This window comes from Mustelus asterias, chromosome 15 (assembly GCF_964213995.1).
Source record: "Mustelus asterias chromosome 15, sMusAst1.hap1.1, whole genome shotgun sequence".
In the NCBI taxonomy this organism is placed as follows: Eukaryota; Metazoa; Chordata; class Chondrichthyes; order Carcharhiniformes; family Triakidae; genus Mustelus; species Mustelus asterias.
Window position 1 is genome coordinate 38040934 of NC_135815.1, and position 21808 is coordinate 38062741.

The window sequence follows — 21808 nt, forward strand, 5'->3', positions numbered from 1 at the left end:
GCAATGTCCTTCATGGTAATCTGCTCCCACTGCCTTCTGAGTGTGTATCTGGAGGGCCTCCTTGTAATCTGTGACAACAGGACATCTCTTCTGCTTTCCATCTCCGCCACTCAGGCCTCCAGTACAGTGTCCGAAACCATTGAAGCCTGCTGTCTCCCCATGTTGTGCCATTCTTCAATGTTTCACAGGCCAATTTCACTTCCAGCCTAACTGGCAGAATCTACTCCAGTCAGATTGCACCTCCACCTGTGGGGATATCTTTAAGTATCGCTTGTTATCCTTAAGTGATGTCAGGCACTCACAATGTTGGTCCTTTTGCTGATTTGTTCAGCTGTTTGTGCTAGCTGGTCCTTGAAATCATGTGCGGCACGGTAGCACAGTGGTTAGCACTGCTGCTTCACAGCTCCAGAGACCTGGGTTTGATTCCTGTCTCGGGTCACTGTCTGTGTGGAGTTTGCACATTCTCCTCGTGTCTGCGTGGGTTTCCTCCGGGTGCTCCGGTTTCCTCCCACAGTCCAAAGATGTGTAGGTTAGGTTGATTGGCTACGCTAAAATTGCCCCTTAGTGTCCTGAGATGTGTAGGTTAGAGGGATTAGCCAGTAAAATGTGCAGGGATATGGGGGTAGGGCCTGGGTGGGATTGTTGTCGGTGCAGACTCGATGGGCCGAATGGCCTCTTCCTGCACTGTAGGGTTTCTATGATTTCTATGATTTCTAAATGACGAGGCAACTCAAAGTTGGCATCGCAATCATTGCGCCTGGGTTAATTTCGCATTGCGATCTCTGTGAAGTCTTCAAGGGCTATCCAATTTATCTTCGATGTGCATGTGTAAGTCTACCTTGGAAGCCTTGCAAAATCCCGTCGAAAATGGGGGTCACCTGATATAAAAGCGAACCTCCGGCCTAGGTGTCGGTAGTCGCCATCTTTGACGTTTGTCGGGCAAGATCAGCTCTGTGTGGACGTGTCTTAAACTCCCATGAATCTTTGCAACATAGCCCATATTGCCTGCATGATCCCTGGCACCTCAGTTATAAGGTACCTGTAGGTAAAACATTTAGTTGTGGAGTGAAAAGTTTGAGGCTGATTACCAATGCGAGTGTATCACGTCATGGCTGAAAAAGGGGTGGGGCGGGGGGGGGGGGGGGGGGGGCGCGCGGGTGGGACTGGCAACTTATGTGCTGAGTACATACAAAAACATGATATATGGGACCGACAAAATGCTATTGTCTTATTTGCAGGGTCAACTTGAGTCCTGCCATCTCCAGTAGCTCCCGTTCTATCAAAACGGGATCATTTGAACTTTTCCGAAATGGCGTTGTTGAAAATGACAAACATGTATGTTCAATGGTCTGATGATGAATTAGGCTGTTGACAGTTGTTACATAATTTGTTACCTTCCCTCCCTTTACTTCCCTCCGTCCCTTCAAATGTGTGTGAGCACACACACACACTCACTTTGAAAGCTTGGTTAATCCCCTTTGATGATTTTATTAAGTGCTTTTGGTCTTCTCTGCCAACTGGCATTCCATTGCATGTCATTGGCAGGCCAGAAAAACCACCTCAAAAGCTGTAAACCATTCTTGTCCTGTTAATAAGATTGTAGATCTTAACAGTGAGGAGATAATAAATTAGTACTGTAGTTGGTACAAACAATAGCCTGAAAGACATATAATGAGCTGTTTGCCATTAGTGTTCTAGTTAGACAGGGATAAAGCAAACTGATTCATGTAGCGAAGCCTTCAGCGTGACAGCCTTGCCTGAACAGATGCTTTAAAACTCCCCCTCCTCTGATAAACTAGCATGGACTTGCTACTCCGTTATCACACCTGTGTTAACATTGCCTCACCGATTGTAAAAGCAGCGTCACTCCGATGTATAATACCATTGAAAAGAAGACAAAAGTTTCAGGGAAAAATAAAATATAAAGAATATTTTCAATCATATGTAACCCCATTTACACTGTACGTTAGATAATTCTCCTGCAAGACCCTTGGGCGCGATCTTACCGGCCATTCACGCCACGCTCCCGCTGCAGGCGAGGTAGGAGAATTTGGCGGCTAGCCAAATCTCCGTTCACTGCAGCGGGGTGGGAAAGTCCCGCCGGCGTGAATGGTGGTAAGATTTCACCCATTGGGCGGGATTTTCCGGCTGCGCTCGCCCCGAAACCGGAAAATCCCACCCTTGGACCTTTCCATGGTCTGCCCCTTGCCCGCTACGATTTCCGTGGCGGGTGGAACGGGAAAATCTACCCCATTGTGTCTAAACGTTAACTTCAGATTTGATGCCCACCTAATTTCTTGAATTGCAACAAAACTTCTGCCTTGTATCAGTTGAATCATTCTCAGGCAAACCGTGATATCTCCACATTCATTTTTGCCACTTGGATGATCTGAGTGCTGTCCAGGAGTCAATACGTCTAGTTTGCAATAGGGTGAATGGGATGAAATTCAGCCAAAAGCAATGCTTCTACTTCACCATAGTGGTAGGGGGCAGTTTAATGGTAATCTCTGCCTTGCTAGAAAATAAGTAGTCCTTACCCCTGCGTTTGCACCATCAAATGATTAATCAGAGCAGCGCAGTTGAGCAATATATATTAAAATTCCATGATATTAATGCAATATTAAATATGTGATAACACTGACAGAACAAAAATAAATTTGAAATGTTTGTCATGCTGCAAAATGAGATTGTAGTAAAACCTATAAAGTTTCCTTAGAGCCCAACCATGATTTATAGCTTTTAATCAAAGAAATGGCACTCCCTGCTCATTTAACTTCTCTCTCCACACAGATCTGAATTATTTTCTTTGATTAATTCAGAATTTCTCCCCCCACCTACCCAAAATAAAACCCCTTGCGATATTGATAAGTCATTTGTTTTTGTGAATTGAGTCAAGTTGTATTTTGATGGGTGAGGAGAGATGTTAAGGGTGAATTGAAGGCAATTTGATATTTCTCGTGATCTTAGCTATATGTTTCTGCAATGCGTGACATGGTAACACTGTTACGTCCTTTTTTTCCTCCTTTGCAGGATTCTCCACATTATCTCTGGCTGATCAGATGAGCCTCCTCCAGAGTGCCTGGATGGAGATTCTGATCTTGGGGATTGTGTACAGGTCATTGTCTTTTGAGGATGAGCTGGTATATGCTGAAGACTACATCATGGATGAAGACCAGTCAAAGCTAGCCGGGCTTCTTGATCTGAATAACGCTATACTGCAGCTGGTAAAGAAATACAAGAGCATGAAACTGGAGAAAGAAGAGTTTGTCACCCTCAAAGCTATAGCACTTGCTAATTCAGGTTGGCACATTTGCTTGATTGTAGGCACAGTTTCAAAAAGTTATCTTTCTCGCTCCTTCTTCCCCAAACCTGTTTCACCTGTCCTGTATTGTCAAATTATCGCATGAAATTGAAAGGGTGCATTATTTTGGTTTAAATACTGTGAACAGTTTTGGTCCCCTTAACTAAGGAAGTATATACTGGTATTGGGCGAGTCCAGAGAAGGTTCATTAGTTGATCCCAGGTATAGAGGGATTTTCTTATGAGAGCTTAAGTAGGTTGGGCCTGTATTCACTGGAGTTTAGAAGAATGAGTGACAGCTTTGTTGAGACATATAGGATTCTCAGGGGACTTAACAGGCTAGATGCTGAGAACTGGTTTCCCCTTGTGGGACTGTCTATGACCAGAGGGCATAATCTCAGAGTAAGGGAACACCCATTTAAGGCAAATGAGGAGGAATTTTTTCTTTTAGAGGGTAGTGAATTTGTGGAATTCTTTACCACAAATGGCTATAGAGGCTGGTGATTAAATAAATTCAAAGCTGAGATAGACAGATTTTTAAACTGTAAGGGAATCGAGGGTTATGGAGCTAAGGCGGGAATGTGGAGTTGAGGATTATCACATCAGATCAGTCATGATCTCATTGAATGGCAGAGCAGACTCGATGAGCCAAATGTCCTACTCCTACGTCTTATGGTCTTAAATATATGCTTAGTTTATAATGAAAAGCCAAGACATTGTATCAAGCCCATCAATTTCCTCTGTTCCTGTTATAAAAATAAACTTAAAAAGTATTTTTTAAAAAAGCAAAATACTGTGGATGCTGGAAATCTGAAATTAGAAAGAAAATGCTGTGAAAACACAGCAGGCCTGACAACATCTGTGGAGAGAGAAGCAGAATTAACATTTCAAGTTGAATTCTTCTTCATAACTGAAGAACCCGAGACCTGAAGAAGATTCATCTTCGAATCAAAACGGCAGCTCGTCATTTCTCTTGTCTCCACGACGTGGCCAGACGTGCCGAGCTTTTGCAGCACTTTCTGTTTTCATCACTAAAGTATTCAATGTTGGGCAAAAGCAATTGACAATGCGTGCGAGAAATTGATGTCGCCAATTACAGTTCTACATAAAATCATTCAAAATTGCAAACTTAATTATGCTGCCCCTTTTAGTAGAAGCAGGCCCACTGCACTGTTTCAATCTTGTTTCAGAATGTGCTTTTGGAATTAAAATCTGTTTTCAATAAGCTGGAGTTTGGCTTTCAGCGTATTCATTATATTGTCATAAAAATCCAAAAAGCAGATTTTGTCTCCCCTGAATGCACGTGCTGGTTACCGGCACAAGAGAGGTTAATTTTGCCTGCACCTACTTTATCCAGATTTGAATTTAAAGTGTAGAAGCAATTGGGAATGAATCATGAATAAAATCATTTGTGCTTTGTTGTTCTTTCCCGTCTCCCCAATGCTTTATCGTGGTCTTTAGGCACTTTAACATTTGCATAAAGTTCATGATAGATCACTCTTTAATAACATGCTGATCGTTAGCTACCTGTGTGTCAATAACAGCTCTGGTGTTGTGTACCGTTGACAATCACGCCATGTCCCTCTATTTCCCCCTGTCTTCTTTTGTTTTGACCTAATCTTTGAACTTTATCTTGGTTGCCGGCCAGTAGTTTTCTCTTTAATTACAAGAAGGAAACTGTCAATAAAATCTGTTAAATGGAATGCAATGAGTAGCTGAATGGGAGGACAGCCATTTGTTCAAATTCTACAGCATTCAAGGTATTGACAGTTTGTTTTCTGAGGCCATATGTGCTGATCAATCTCAGGCTGGGCTCAGCCACGCTGAAAAATGAAAAACCAGATTGCTTTTGCTTATTTTCGGATGACAGCTCTTGATTTGGTGGGTCCGAGATGAACCTTCTGCCAAATTGTACCCCAGAGAACCAAAGCGTGACTGTTTTGAAAATTATTTTTTAATTGATTTTGTAATTAACAGTTCATCTCATTTATTGATGTGCAAATTCCCAGATTGATGGGAGGGAACTTGTTTCAACAAAAAGTTGCACTTTTTTTTTATTTGTCTCAGCAACTGTTGTTGGCACTTTGCTGCTCTGACGTGGGGACACGAGTAAGTTGGGAGCCCTTCAGCTGTCAATGACATTTCCAAACTCAGCAATTCCAGACAACAAATGCGCTTTTTTTTCCCCCTACTTCACTCAATTGGTTTGGAAACTTTCTTCCCTGCTTCCTATGTGATTGTGTTTGAATATGATGTGCGTTTGCACATTGTCTATACTGCACGCTGGTCTAACACGCTGTTTAGGTGTTATCAAATGGGGGTTTAAGCCGCTCCAGAATAAGATCACACTGTAGCTGAGTGATAGCAGATAAGACTTGAGTTTCTCTGGATTTTGTCAATTCAGGAAATATAAAGCGAAAATGATAAGACCTATCCTGGGATGCTGCAAATACGCTCTGACACTTGATTACAATTTAGAAGGAAACATCGCAAGAAGATTAAGCAGACCAATTTTTGCAATTTATAAACTACAGGCTGTAGAAAACACCCCGAGTTTTATTGACACTATAACTTACAAGTCCAGGTCTTTTTTTCTGCATTTGTACGGGGTGATTCATAATGCTCTGAAATAAATAAATGGAAAAAAGTAATCTTCCCAAAATAAATAAAATGTTTAATACATTGGAAACTAATACAGAACTTGCAAAACTAAGAAAGCAAAGTATTCATACAAAGGGAAGGACCCTGAATATTCAGATAAAAATCCCGGGTTGCACCACTTCACTGAAAGCTGTTCCATTTAGAATGTTCTTTTTACCCCTTCAATCATCGTGCTAAATTTATTTTGACTTTTTGCTGTGAAATGCTCATGGATTCTAAATTAAAGTGTTGGCCCTATGAGCTGTTGTAGTTGTCTATTTGGAGCTTTCCTGTAAGTTTCTTCATATCATTGATAGAGGAAAGTAGATAGAGGGCAATTAACAGAACGTAAATTACAGACAAGCACATTTGTAAATACATTGAAAATCCAACCAATACAGTTAATTAGGCCGCTAAAACCCATAGAAAACATATTTTAAAAATATATCTGTCCATGGAATGTGGGCATAGCTGACTGGGCCAGCATTTATTGCCCATCCCTAACTGCCCTCTATTTCAGAGAGCGTTTGAGAATCAACCACATTGCTGTGGGTCTGGAATCACACGTAGGCCAGACCAGGTAACAACAGCAGATTTCTTTCCCTAAAGGATATTAGTGAACTAGATGGGTTTTTACAGCAATCGTCAAGGGTTTCATGGTCATCGTTAGACTTTAATTCCAGATTTTTATTGGATTCAAATTTCACCATCTGCCATGGTGGGATTTGAACCCAGGTCCCCAGAGCATTATGCTGGGTCTTTGGATTACTAGTCTGGTGACAATACCACTAGGCCACTGCCTCTGAGATATTAGACGATTATTTAAGTGAAATGTTTCTTTATTTGATGGGTGGGAATGTTTTGTTTCAAGTGCAACTGTGTTCAAGTTTCAACCGCTCAACATTATTAGCACGTTTAAGCTTGAACCATAAGTTAAACATTTTAAAATACCATCATATGTGTGTGCACTTTCCTCGCTTTGCTTATAGTGGTATTAACAGAGCTTCCCTGTTGTCTTGTAGACTCGATGCACATAGAAGATGTTGAGGCTGTTCAGAAGCTGCAAGATGTCTTGCATGAGGCTCTGCAGGACTATGAGGCTGGGCAACATGGCGAAGATCCACGCCGTGCTGGTAAGCTACTGATGACTCTCCCTCTTCTCCGGCAGACCTCTACCAAAGCTGTGCAGCATTTCTACAACATCAAACTGGAAGGCAAAGTTCCCATGCACAAACTATTCTTGGAAATGCTGGAGGCCAAGGTCTGACTAGAGGAACCTCGGCCTTCCCATGGAAACACACAGAATGGGTTAGGCCACAGCAAAGGGAAGAAGCATAGGAATTGAACCAGACAAAAAGTTAACTGTAGTGTTTAATTGAAAAAAAAAACTGCACTGATATTTAGCAGTATGACTGTGAAGCAGCTTTCAACTTCTCATTCTTCTAGGATTTTTTCATGCAGATTTTGCTGTTGAACTTTTTAATGAGGTCTCTAAATGAAGAGAGAGAAGGAAGCCAGCCCTGCCAAAGGATGGGAATCCATAATATGGATGCCACTGAACTAATATTAAGAGAAATATCCCCATCAACAAAGGATTCAGACTGACAACTGTTTTACCTAACAGTACAGCGCATTGACTGAATGCAGTATTAGGTTCCATATGAACAGTCTGTAATTAGGCAACGGAGCAGCGTTGCATTGGCTGCTTCTTCTCATTGCATTTTTTCCACCTTAGATCAGTTACAGCCATTTAATTCCTTAATTGTTTTCAAGTCTTCCAGATATTTCTTAGGTTAGGAACTATGTCTATTTCAGGGAATAGTAAGCTTTACTCAGTCACGCAATACTGAAACAAAAAAAATACTGCATTTATTTGCTGGCTGGAAAAACGACGGACAGTTACGAAGAACAAACAAAACTTTTTTTAAAACCTTTGTTGTTGATGTTGTTTATGGGTTTTTGTACCAGCTTTACCACTACAGCCATTTTATTAATCTGTGAATTTATCTTAAGCAATAGTGAATGAGAAGGTGCATACTTTTTATGGATGCAATTTATGTTGAGTGCCAGTTCAGTCAAAATCCTCAACTTCTTTAACACAAGGTAATACATAGCTTCAAGTTCATTATTGCAATTAGATTACACCTTTATTGATAGGCTAGTTGATCTGACAATTGAATCCAATGTGACAAGATTATACACTAGCTTGCCCCAGCATACTTTGGAAATACGGTACTGATGTAAAATAATGTACGTTACAAGCATATTTATTAACCATTCAAAACATGACTGTTAAGGTGTAAATTTGGTTTAGCAACTAATCAGATGTTTTTCCTCCTCCCCCTTAAAGGCTACATTTGCTACATTTTAAAACAAATGACGGCGCTAACCTGTACCAAGTACTCAAATGTCAGTATTAGTAGCTGCTCCCTGTTGTACCATGTGACATCCTCTTCTGTGTACACTTATGTAATCAAAGATTGTGAGCCTAACCTGAGGTCATGTATTGGAAACAAAAAAAAATGTTGTAGTTCAGCTTGCAATGTTTCATGTTTGCTGTGTTCTTCTAATTTTAGTTGAATTCGAAGACTGTTGTCTTGTTCTTATTGTGGTGTTAGATTCTTGTGATTGTACGCATTAGACACAGGGTAGAATTAGAGACAGTAATGGATGTAAAATTCCTCAGGAGATAGTGTATTCTATTCCTTACTGGTGATAAGATTGCTCCTATTAATAATAAGAACAAATAGTTTAAGAAACAAAACAAATATCTCTTCCGACAATACACATTTAAATCATTAATTTAAAAAAGGGATATTTTGTGTAACAGTTTATTGTAGAATAACAATGTATATCTTAGAAAAGAATTTGAATATTTCCAAACAATAGGTAAATGTCTAATTTTTAAATGCTGTAAATATGGCTATGTTCAAACATCTCAAATGGTTGTTAAAACCAGCTTTGTGTCGTTACAAGTTTTTGGTGCAGACAAGTTTCCCAAACTACTGCTACATTGTGTGCTTTGAACAAAAAAAAATAAAAAAGACAAAAAGGTTGATGGTATACATCAACCTTGTGCTATAAATACTGTGTATCATTAGCCGTACGAGACTATATAGTAGATTGTGGTTTCTCAGTAGAGAATTGACTGTACTGTGATTCTAGACTTTATTCATCATTAGCAGCTCATTCAGGTGGTCAATAACTTGAAGTTTATAGCTGTAATAGGGAACTAAGAAACTGGCACGACCCTTTAAAAAAAAATCCAACTCCTGGGAGTAAGGTGCTGCTTTTGAGTAACAGGAGCTTAGCTCTGTGGAGTGCAAGGGAAGGATTTAAGATTTATTTTGCGCATGCTTATGGTTAGAACCCACAGCAAAATCTCAGAACAGCAAAAATGAGATTGTTAAAATGAAGGTTCTATGTTTTAAGCTGTATCTAATTTTTCTTTTTTTTTCTTTACAATTATCTTTTTTCCTGCTTAATTATGGCAATATGATTGTGTGACTCAACGGTTGCACTTGCATTTCAATCAGAACAAATATTTATTCCACTATTTGCATTTTAAAAAAAAGACAAGTTTCAAAATAATGTGAAAAAATTATAAACAGCTATTTTTCTTATATAGAACAGAATGTTGGGTGTTGGTGGTTGTATTTAAATTATTTATGCATCTGTGTTTACCTGCCTACAAACAATTTATGGCAGTCTTACATGCAAAGTTTAAAAGCAGAAAAAAAATGTTTCAAAAAAGCTACAAATACCAGGAGTTGAAGTTTAACCTGTAGTGAAAAACCATGTCTGTAGGTCTAGGCAAGCTTTGTGCTTCACATCTGTAAACAATCAACTGTATATTTTTGTGACGTGTATCATACTGTGTGCTCTGACAAATGTCCATTTGTGTAAATGTATTTATTTTATATTGTATATATTGTTAATGCAAAAGGAGACAATGATTCTGTAACTTTAATCAGTTCCAATGTGTACTCTAATTATGCCTTTCAGGATGATGGTAGAGCAATATTAAACAAGCTTCCACTTTTACATGCTTGAGTTTGTAGAATGTGTATTTTTTGGAAACACTGAGCTCAACAAAATTGGAATAATTGAGCTTTTATGTATGTTTTTATAGCATCATGACAATGGGGCCTCTAAACAGCTAATATTGGGATTTACTCATTTGCATGAATGCATGTAATTGTGGCCAGATTATGTTCAAAACTTTGATCACCGCAATCTATATATGACCACAAAACTGCTTTGAACTAGCAGCATGACACTTCAGAGCTCCAATGTTGCAGGAAGAGGAGTTGACAGTTCCCTTCCCACTTGACCTTAACTACTTGACAGACCAAGTGCCACCCACACTAGAGGAAGGAAAATAAGGCAGGGGGTGGCATCGTTTTTAGCCACTGCTGCATGCCTTTTGAGGGCAGTCACGAAGTAGCTCTCGAACTCAATGGTATGGGCCAAGGTGACTAAGATGGAGTGAAAAAAACAAAATAGAAGATGATCCGATAGCCTCAAATATTAACAACAAAAGGGGTGCTAGATCGAGGTAGAGAAAATGAGAACCAATGTAGGATCTTTTATTGTTGTTGCTGGTATTGTAAATACCAACACCCTGTTGTCATCCCCAACACTGATATTTTATTAAACTCTACCAAGTGCCTGCTGATTAAAACACAAAGCAGCAATGCCATCTTCATTACTCTAAACAGCTCTACTTTTCTATATTCTCAGAAGATTTTGTAACCTAAAGAGTGTGCTGCAGTTAACAGGGCAGCACCACAGATTTCTAAATGAGCAGTTTGTGGCAGGGTGCAAAGACAAACTGAATGAGAATTAATATGCGCACAGTTGTTTTGATTTCTCGGATTCAGGGCACTGGGAAATTCGATTGGAGTTTGTTGTTCCATCAATGCTCCACAATCCCAACCTCCACCCTTGTCAGAAATTGTATGTAGAGATAGATAGACAGACAAGACAGATAAATAGAGACAGACAGACAGAACAAAATGGATGGACAGATAAACCCTGAAAACTGGCTGAAGATTGAGTTTGGCGACTAGGGGTTTTCGCAGTAACTTCATTGCAGTATTAATGTAAGCCTACTTGTGACACTAATAAATAAACTTTAAACTTTCAATTTGGACTCACTGCTTTAAAAAGCATCAGTGCATAAATGCTGAAGCTTCTCTGCCTGATTTCTGTTTTGATTTGTGAGGTTTGTTCCACTCTTCCTCACAATAATTTAAAGAAAACTTATGCCGTGATTTTGCGCCCACGTTTGTCCCGAGCACAAACGACAACATGAGCGCAAAATCTCAGTAGACTTGGAAAAGGAGAATCTTGCTGGTGAGATCTCATTTGCCAATTCTTCCCACCCCTCTCCAGTGACATAACGAGGTTCCTACCCAAGAAGGTTGGCCACCTCATTTAAATAAATTTTAGTATAATTCAGCGGGCATCCCCACCAAATGATCCCACCACATTTGAAATTTCCTCCCTTGCCAACATGACGTCACATCTGTGAGATTCACAACTGCTTTTCAAAAATGGGAACCAGGTGAGGGGAACCTGCTAGGGACCCCCGGAGAAGAGGGACATGGCTGGGCAGTGCCCTGCAGCACAGTGGGTTGGGGGGGAGGGGGGGGCCTCTGCAGAGCTCCATGAGGTGGAGTGACTCCACCTTTTTCCGTGAGGGGGTATATTTTTTTTGTTGCAGATCAGAGCACCCTTTAAAAAGGGAGCTCTGCTCTCCATAGAGTGGGCATTGTTGTCTCTATTAGACGCCAACCTGCCAGTGTGATAGTGTGGGCCACGTTGGGAGATTTCTTTGGAACATGGAGGTGAATTTTCCCTTTCAGCCCACCATGGGAATCGTAGCGAGCGAGGGGCGGACCATGGAAAGGTCCGTTGACCTCGGGCAGGATTTTCCGGATTCGGGGCAAGTGCGGTGGGAAAACCCTGCCCATAGTGTTACAAAGTATAGCAAAAAAAGCCAGCGGCGCAGCCTGTCAGTTGTAGGCCGGTTTTCTCACCTCAGCCAGCACTCTGTGTAAATAAGGGAAAATTCCACCCTTCGGCTCTGAAATTCCTTGCCTGGAGAAGGAGAAAAACTTCTGTATTCCATGTGGGACTGACTGGAATTTAGTGCACAATGTGGTGGCACTGAGTTCATTGTAACCCTGGCCTTTTAATTTTTGCTGAGGGGAGCACAGATGAATCTTCCACCCATCCGCTATACATCAAAGGAGTTTATAAGGGAGAGTTTCTGGGTTTCCTTTGGGAAATTTCACCCTCAATGCCCCTAAGATACCTCCTCAATAGTCATGTCAGCTGTTGAGTTCCCTTTGATGCCCTCTCGGAGTCGTCAACCTCTGCTGGGCTAAGGATCTTGAAAGAAGTTAATCCCCTTGTTTGGAAGCTTTATGTCTCCTTGCTGAGCTAAAGACATGAGAAAAGTAACTTTCCTCTTTGACTCTGATGGGTCTGATGGGAAGGCAGACAGAGCTGCTGTGGCCTGCTCTAGCTAACAACGATGGGTTAAGGTGGGTGTTGTTCTTGAAGGTCCCAGCACTCGTACATTTTTTGGGATGAATTGAAATTTTTAAGGCTTCTGATGTTTCATTGTTTCTAATGAATGAGAATATTTATTTCATTCAGTTACTTGGAAAATCACCTTGTTCCCTTTATTAGTTTTACTCTGCAACCCCCCACCCCCCAATATCTGCCGTGCCGCCCCTGCTCCCCCCCCCCATACCTCCAGCTGTCATATTGCCTTTATTTGTTTCGCTGCAAGAATGGGATATCCTTGCCTGTAGCTTTCCACATAACTATTATACACCACATTTTCTTCTCGTCATTAATTTTAGTAGAAAAATAAAAAGGAATATAAAACATTTTAACAGCCAGTCCTTGTTGGCAGGCTACATGCCGACTTCCTGATCTAAACAGCCAAGGAGTCAATAAGAAACAACTGCCCAACCATTAAAAATCAAGCCATTTGGAATCAGTCTCCAGGGGCCAAAGGGAACACTTCCCAACACTGTGGTATGTGGAGGTTGGGGAGAGTGCGATCAGGGAGTTGGCTGGGAATCTGGGGCAGGAGAGGCCCAGCTCAAACCAGTTGTAGCATAAAAACATTGTCCGATTGTATAATCAGAAGTTAATTCACAACTGCCAGTTTTCCACCTGTTCCCAAAATGACAAATATGCTCACTTTGCTGCACATTTGAGGTTTAGAATCATAGAATCCTACAGTGCAAAGGAGGCCATTCGGCCCATCAATTCTGCACTGACCACAATCCCACCCAGGCCCTATCCCCATGCATTTACCCTAGCTAGCCCCCCTGATACTAAGGGGCAATTTAACATGGCCAATCCACCTAACCCACACATCTTTGGACTGTGGGAGGAAACCGGAGGAAACCCACACAGACACAGAGAGAATGTGCAAACTCCACATAGACAGTGACCCAAGCCAGGATTCGAACCCGGGTGCTGTGAGTCAGCAGTGCTAACCATTGTGTCACCACGCCGCTGTGCTGAATGATAGCTGTGCTTTCCATCATTATTTAGGATAAAAGTTCTGGTGGTGTTCATTCTTACTTTAAGGGCTTTATTCGAATCTCTAACAAGCTGAAAAGATTTATTCATGTTGTCTTTTACACATTACGCTTTTAAGTGCTTTTAACTGTTCCAAAACTCTGGGTGGATATAATCTGTCTTAATTGGTTTGGGCTTGGAGATAATTCAATGTCAATGATCAAACATACAAGGTGATTGATAGGTATTTCATCTACACAGACACTGAAGTTATTGAGAAAATTAAAGGACTTTATATGAAGTTGATGCTTTTTGAGTATTTGTTATTTTAGCAGAGTTTATGTATTTTCTGGGAGGGAAGGCTTAAAATGAATAGCGGAATTCAATGTTTCTCTCGAATATACACACTCACCAATCCCATAAATGAAGCAATTTTAAAAAAAAATATCAGTGTATGAATACATTCCACCATCTAGTTCATCGATTAGTGACACTAATCCGGTAAGAAAAATGCAGACGAATTAAAGCAAATGACATTTTTCCATGTTGATAAAATAGTTATGATGTGGAGTTGCTGGCGTTGGACTGGGGTAGGCACAGTAAATAGTCTCGCAACACCAGGTTAAAGTCCAACAGGTTTATGTGGTAGCACGAGCTTTCGGAGCGCTGCCCCTTCATCAGCTGAGTGCATTCACCTGATGAAGGGGCATCGCTACGAAAGCTCGTGCTACCAAATAAACCTGTTGGACTTTAATCTGGTGTTGTGATAAAATAGTTGCAATTCTGTGCCATGCGTACTGTACATGTTAACCTGTGAGTTTATTCTGAACTTTCCAACTCGGATCAGAGTCTCAACAGGACATCTGTCCAAACTAGAGATTCCTCATTCAGAATTTAATCTAAGGTGTAGCAGTAATTGTGAAGGAAATAAAAGTAGTGTGAGCAGTCCCTAATTTGAGTTTTAAGTAATAAAGAACTGTAATTTGAATACAATGAGCAGCAGGAGATGGGACTGAAGTTGCGAAGGGAAGTTGCAATTTGCTGAATGAGTAAAATGGAGCAGCAGCTACGACTGTGCTAATAAGAGTGCTTCATTTGATATAGTTAAGCGACACATTTCTTTCCCAGTTCCAGTTGAGACTCCTTTAAGTTTTAAGCATCATTTTTAAACTCTCTGCGCTTCCATCAATTATCTAATTAGTCAGACGTCCAATGTTACTGACTGCATCCAACTGTATTACCCCGTTCTGCTGCTAATTTCTCAGTTCTAAAGGCATTTTACACTTTCAAACTGACATAAGTTTATATATTACAATGTCAATAAAACTTGCAGGAGGCTAAATTGAGCATGGGGATTGCAGTGGGCAATTAGCCCATGCCAATTCATTGTAATGCAAGTAGCATGCCAATTTTGTGCTGCTTGCTCATCTGCATGATTCCTCCCTGCAACCAACGCTAACCGCAAAATTCATTGCCTGGATGCGTCAGCAGGAGGCCCAAAATTGTGACCTCTTGATTCCACTTAAAGCTGGTAGGCACCTCTTAAAGAGAAGCTGTGTTATGACTGATGGACCTCTTAAAGGGGAGCTGTGCTGTGACTGGCGCACCTCTTAAAGGGGAGCTGTGTTATAACTGGAGCAGCTTCTGTTAGTTGTGCAGGAAGTGACTCTGATCTGGGAAAAGGTGAAGAATGACACAATATGAGAGAGATCTGGCTCCAAAGACTTCAGATGCAGCACTTAAATTCTTGTTGGTGCGATTGGAATGGAGGGGAGATGGCTGTATCCGCAGGGAACATGAAGATCTCCAAGCACTTGTTCACAAGGAAGTGGGAGCAGATAGCCTTGTAGGTTAATGCTAGGAGTCAAGTTCTGAGGACATAGTGCAGTGCACCAAGAGAGTATATTCTAAGCCCTTTGGAGGTGACAGTGCTGGCCATTGTTGGGATGTCCACAGTTAATACCAGGTCAACAAAAACATTAAATCCATGGAAAATGATAGCATCCTCATATCTAATCCTCCTTCTCAATGCTCATTTATGACTCATCCACACTCTCTTCTGATTTATAAGTTGCATGTGGTATAAATTTGCACCTCTTACATTCCACCATCATCATCGTTCTCCCAGTGCCCGACTGACCACATTACAACTTTCCTCTTGCACCCCTTTTCCTTTCAGATACCCAACAGGTACAACATGGCCAGCCAGTGAAGGAACACCAAGAAGGAACTTGATTGTGAAGACAGGACAACATCTTTTAGCGGGGAGTTTTCCCGCCCCGCCCGCCACTGGAACTGTAGCGGGCGGGGAGGGCGGACCATGCAAAGGTCTGTTGACTTCGGGCGGGATTTTCCGGTTTTGGGGTGAGCGCGGCTGGAAAATCCCTCCCTTAATTTCACACTCACACCCAAAAACTTACTGACACTGAGGCCTGGATTTTCATAGAGTTGTGGAGACTCTGCAGATCTTTAGAAAAGGTGGGTGGGACTCGGATGTGGATTTTCCCCAAGGGCTATCATTGTGTAATTATGAACACTTGGCTGTTTTCTACAAGCTATAATTATCTCAGTAGGGATTTCTAAATTCACAGTTTGACAGCTCAAAGAGATTATTAAAGGATTAGCAATCTTTGATGTAGGGTTACGAGTAGAGCTTTGTTTAAATAAGCAACTAAGAACTGAATCATATAGTGCTCAAGAGGCCCATCGGCCCATTGAGTCTGCACAACATGTATGAAACAACTGACCTTCCACCTAACCCCATTTACCAGCCCATAGCCTTGAATGTTGTGACATACCAAGTGCTTAGTTTTGAATGGGCTTTCATGAATAGGAGTTTTTTTTTAATATAGTGATGGCTGTATTAGATATTCAGATCTTTATTTCATCTCAACATGGGCGCTGAGGTCTGGAATACTGGGTGATTTGGCATGGAAGGTGTAGGGGCCAAGGACAGTTGATGGTTTGGCCTGCATTGGCATTAACTTGGCATGGGACTGTAAGGGGCCATGGGAGGGCTGGGGGCATGAGTTAGCTTTGAGTTGGCATGGGCGTATGAAGGTCTCATGGGAAGGTGATGGGGATTGATGGGGTGTGAGGGTGAGGGCTATAGAGCCTTGAATTTAATGCAACAACTGGAATAAAGAATTGAGGAGAGTCTTTTAAACAGCCTATCTCAATAATCCATAGCCCTGATGGCCCACCTACAATCTGTGCTGAGGGTGGCAAGCCAAACTCTATTCTGCATTCACCTTCTCAGAACAGAGATCACACCATTTTGGGGACTTTCTCCCGGGTTGTATGTGGCAGACTGGGAAGTTCACTCACTCACACCACCTGCCACACAAGTGAAGATCCAGGCCTAGTTGACAGATTCAAGATGGGAACTGCACATGGAGAGATACCAGGCACTTGTATACTGCAGCCAGAACAAGGTGCAAGGATTGTGCAGAAGGAGGCCATTCGGCCCATTGAGTCTGCACCAACACAATCCCACCCAGGCCCTATCCCCATAACCCCATGCATTTACCCTAGTTAGTCCCCCTGACACTAAGGGGCAATTTAGCACAGCCAATCCACCTAACCTGCACATCTTTGGACTGTGGGAGGAAACCAGAGCACCTGGAGGAAACCCATACAGAAACGGGGAGAATGTGCAAACTCCACCCAGACAGAGACCCAAGCCAGGAGTCGAACCCTGGTGCTGTGAGGCAGCAGTGCTAACCACTGTGCCACCGTGCCTCTCCATAGCTTGCAGGAGAGTGAGGGCACACAGAGATTCCGCTGCAGAGGACTTAAATGAATAATTTGATGGAGCAAGCCACAGAAGAACACTTGATAGGAATGCACACAAGAAAATGCTTGGTAAATTGTCAGGCCTGCCAGAAATCCTGCAGTCAATGCCAAAGGAAATGGAGGAACCTATCTGGCACACGGTTTGCACAGTTTGTAGCCCCTCCTTCCCAGTATGAAAGTAATGGGCAACACCATTCACACACTTGTGGATATAACCCTGATGCGGCATCTGATGGTCGACGCTTCTCTTTCCAAAGCAGCAAAAGGAGCAAGCCCCTAATATCTAAATGCTGGAGTGGGAGCTCAGTCTACTGCCAGTCTGGCTGGGGATTGCAGTTTGCAAAGAGGGTTTGCAGACTGTTACTCCAGTGCAGCAATCTGTACACCCACAGATTACTAGGATTGCTGAGGTGCTGCCCTGGAGAGTGGCAATGATTCCATGGAGTACAAATCTGCTGTCCTCTCTCAGGGAGACAGTATTCATTTGGCAGCACGGAACTTGAACGTTGCTGAAAATAGAGACATTTTGCTGAAGCTTTTCATCTTGCACTCATCAGGACAAACACAGGGAAGCGAATTTTCCCGTTCCACCTGACATTGTAGCGGGCGAGGGCGGACCATGGAAAGGGCTATTGACCTTGGTTGAGATTTTCCAGTTTCGGGGTGAGCATGGCTGGAAAATCCCACCCGAGAATGCCAAATTTCAAACAAGCCCAACAATTCATATCAGAGGAGAAAATTTGTTGATTGTTTGGCAAGGCGGCTCTGATTGGCTGACACATTACCACAGAGAAAGCAGTGGGAACCTATTGGCTTCTGGGTAATACACAAAAGGCGCAAGGCTTGAACATATTTTGTTTACAGGCAACAGTCCCTGCGTATGAATGTATGCCACTTCTAACAAGTGTAAATGAGCCATGTCATGAACTGGACTAATTATCTTAAATTGGTTGGTCGTGTAATTATTAGCACAATCAGGATTGTTCTGCAAGTGCAGCATGCAGCAGATCATCATCAATCTCACCAAGCACAGCAGGGGCTCCTCCAGAGTTGTCCCATCAAGTCTCAGTGACCTTCCTTAAACAACAGGAGCCAGGATCATGAATTGTTAATTATCACGGTCACTTTCACAGCCATTGTCATTGTACAGTGAAGTTGTTCTTACTGAAGTACAGACATCTGACACATTGGGTGGAATTCCATTTCCCCCACAGTGGGGAAAAAAACTTATGGACTCACGGGACTTTCACAAATCTCTCCATCTGACTGACTCTATTAGCCTATATGCAGCAAGACCAACTGCTTCCACTTTTGTGTCCAGATGTTAAAACTGGCATCTTACTTTCAATAAGTCTTGACCTGGGCCTCTTTCCCCATGACAATCAGATCACATGGTCTTGGTTTCAGCAAGATTTCATAGGAGGTCACATCTGCTCTCCAACCTATTCTATTGAAAGCAGCAAATATTTGTAGAATCATGGCAAGAAGAAAGCAACTCGCAGCTAATCTGATGACCCTTTCAAAATAGGGCTGGTAGGATACGTTCTTACTGCTGCTGAACAGGTACTCAGCTGTGTATGCTTAGGCGAGCACATTGGCTGGAGGATTGAGCTCCAAAATGTTTTCTTTTCTCCTTCTCTTCCTTTTCTCTGCCCAAAGGCAGGTCCCTCCCTTAGCGCCTTGGACTCCACCATGAATAGAGCAAGGGGACAGGTCCTTAAACCCACTCCAGCCAGAACAGGGATCAAACTCCTTGTTGTTAGGACCAATCTGATCCACACCAGCAATCCAGCCATCTGAACCAACCTCACCCACCCCTCCCACATACCCCTTCTCCCCACAAGGAGTTGCACTTTTACTTGCATGTTGTGGTCCAGAGCTATGAATAGTGGCGGTAAAGGCTCCAATTTTCTTTCCATTACATGGTTGATCACTAATCGCTCTTGTGTGTTGGAAGGATTTATAAGTTGATAACCTGTTTGGCCACATTATGAATACAGCTTCCTTGACTATCAAGACCTGCAGTGGGACCTGGGTTGACAGGGCTAGTCAGGTCAGGGGCTGATCAGGTCTAGTCGGGGGAAGTCGGCTGGTTGGGGCAAGGGGGGATAGTCAAGTGGTTGGGTGGATAGCATGGTAGGGAGGGGTGGTGGGAGTGGGTTGGAAGGGTATACAGGGCATTGGGGTGGTTAGTTGGTGGTTGGAGAGGGTAGTCAAGTGGTTTGTGAGATAGTTGGGTGATTGGGGGCTAATTGGATGGTCAGGAGGTAGTCGGATGGTTGGGAGAGGTGGTTCGTGGGGATATTCAGGGGGGTGTTGGGAGTTAGTCAGGGCTGGGATGGATGGGTAATGAAAGGGAGTTGGATGGTCAGGAGTGGGGTGTGTCAAAGGAAGAGCTGGGTGGTGGGGAGGGGTGGTTGGGGTGATAGTTGGAGGATCGGGAGGGCGGCTGGCACAGGGTAGGTGGGTGAATCAGGAGGGTGGTTGGGGGGTAGTTGGGTATCAAGGGTAGTCGGGGGAGGGTCAGTGTTATTGATAGGGGCGAAGGATCAGTTTTGTTGTTACCCAAGGATTTGACTAGTTTTTTTTAATGTTAACATTTCATGGATAATACCACCAGGTGATGGCCTAGTGGTATTATCGCTAGACTATTAATCCAGAAACTCAGTTAATGTTCTGGGGACCCAGGTTCAAATCCCGCCATGGCAGATGGTGGAATTTGAATTCCATAAAAAATATCTGGAATTCAGAATCTATTGATGACCATGAAACCATTGTCATTTGTCAGAAAAACCCATCTTGTTCACTAATGTCCTTTAGGGAAGGAAATCTGCCGTCCTTACCTGGTCTGGCCTACATGTAACTCCAGAGCCACAGCAATGTGGTTGACTCTCAACTGTCCTCTGAAATGACCCAGCAAATCACTCAGTTTCAAGGACAACTAGGGATGGGCAATAAATGCTGACCAGCCAGCGACGCCCATGCCCCACAAATGAATAGTTAAAAAACAATTCAGATTTGAAGACGTTCATGGAGGGCTTTGGGAAGCAAAGGAATTGCTAATCGGAAGTTGAAACTTCCTGGAAAATTCCCATGGAGATCAGTACAAGGTCAGCGCACATCTTGGTTGTACTTCTGGTCTCTGACAATCTGGAGACCCGATAGTTTGGGCCATTGACCTGGTTAGGAAATTGGTTGAATGGAAGAGGACGGAGAGTAGGGATAAAGGATATTCTAATTGATGGGATGTGGCTGGAGGTGTTATGCAAGGATCTGTGTGGGAGCTTTAGTTATTCACCTCATTCACTAACAATATTGACGACAGGCCAGAAGGCTATTTCTCCAAATGCGTGAAAGACACAAAGATAAGATGGCATTGTAAGCAATATAAGTGGATGTGTAAAATTACAAAGTGAATTTGATGTATTAGATAATATGGGTAAAACCTGAGACAAATGAATTTCAATGTTGGCAACTGCGAGGTCTTTCCCTTTTCACCTATAAACAGGCTATTTTCTAAGTCTTGAAAAGTTTGAGGGCCAAAGAGACTTGGCAGTCCACATACATACATCATTAAGATGTCATGAGCAACAACAACTTGTATTCACATGGCATCTTAAGCACAATAAAATTTCCCAAAGTGCTTCACAGGGACATTATGAAGCAAAACATGACACCAAGACACATCAGGAAATAATAAGGCAGGTGACCAAAATCTTGATCAAAGAAATAGATTTTAAGAAAGGTTTTAAAGGAGGAAGACAAGGTAGAGAAGGGTGAATTTTTGAGGGGTGAATTCCAGAGGTTAGGGCCTAGGTAGTTAAAGGCACAGTTGATTGTTAAAAGATTAAAAGCAGAGATGCTGAAAAGGCTACAATTGGAGGAGCCCAGATATTATTGTAAGGCTGAAGGGGATGACAAAGGGAGGGAGGGGGAAACTATAGAGTGATTTGAAAACAAAGGGTGAGAATTTTAAAATTAAGACATTGTTTAATCAGCAGCTGGTGTGGTTGCCCGATCATAGGGATAAAAGATGAGTGGGGTTTGATGCAAGTAAGGTCCCGGGCAGCAGACTTTTGGATGTGCTCAAGTTTAAGTAGGGCAGGATGTGGGAGACCTGCAAGGATTGCATTGGAATAGTCAAGTCTGAAGGAATGCTTGGATAGAGGTTTCAGCAGCAATTAGCTGAGGCAGAGGCAGAATTGGGCAATATAACGGAGGAGGATTTGGACAGACGTAGTAATGGCATATGGATATGTGGTCAGAAGCTCATCTCGGGTCAAGTGTGAAACCAAGTTTGCAAACAGACTGATTCAATCCCCTGGGAGAGGGTAGCTAAGGGTTTTGTGGGAAGGACAAAAGGCACTTGAACATTCCAAAACTATCTCCCTGGCTCTTAATTCTTTTTCACAAATGTATTTTATATTTCCCTGTGCAGTGTGCTTTGCCAGGCTGAAATGTGTTTGGTGGCCATTCGATGAAAGAAATGTCAGAACAGCTCTGGGCCACTGCCCTCCAAATG

The 21808-nt window shown here is 42.4% G+C and overlaps 1 protein-coding gene across 7 annotated transcripts in view; it reads left to right on the top strand.

Moving 5' to 3' along the window:
* Window positions 1-9984, top strand: part of esrrga (estrogen-related receptor gamma a) — a 264166-nt gene extending 254182 nt beyond the window's left edge. For 5 of the 7 annotated variants that reach the window (XM_078229786.1, XM_078229785.1, XM_078229784.1 and 2 more), the window contains 2 exons: window positions 3031-3300; window positions 6963-9984. In XM_078229786.1, coding sequence (XP_078085912.1) covers window positions 3031-3300; window positions 6963-7207 — 515 coding nt within the window. In that variant the 3' untranslated portion in view covers window positions 7208-9984. The remainder of the gene's footprint in view (window positions 1-3030; window positions 3301-6962) is intronic. The other 2 variants (XM_078229783.1, XM_078229781.1) reach the window with 1 other exon arrangement.
* The last annotated feature ends 11824 nt before the right edge of the window (window positions 9985-21808 follow it).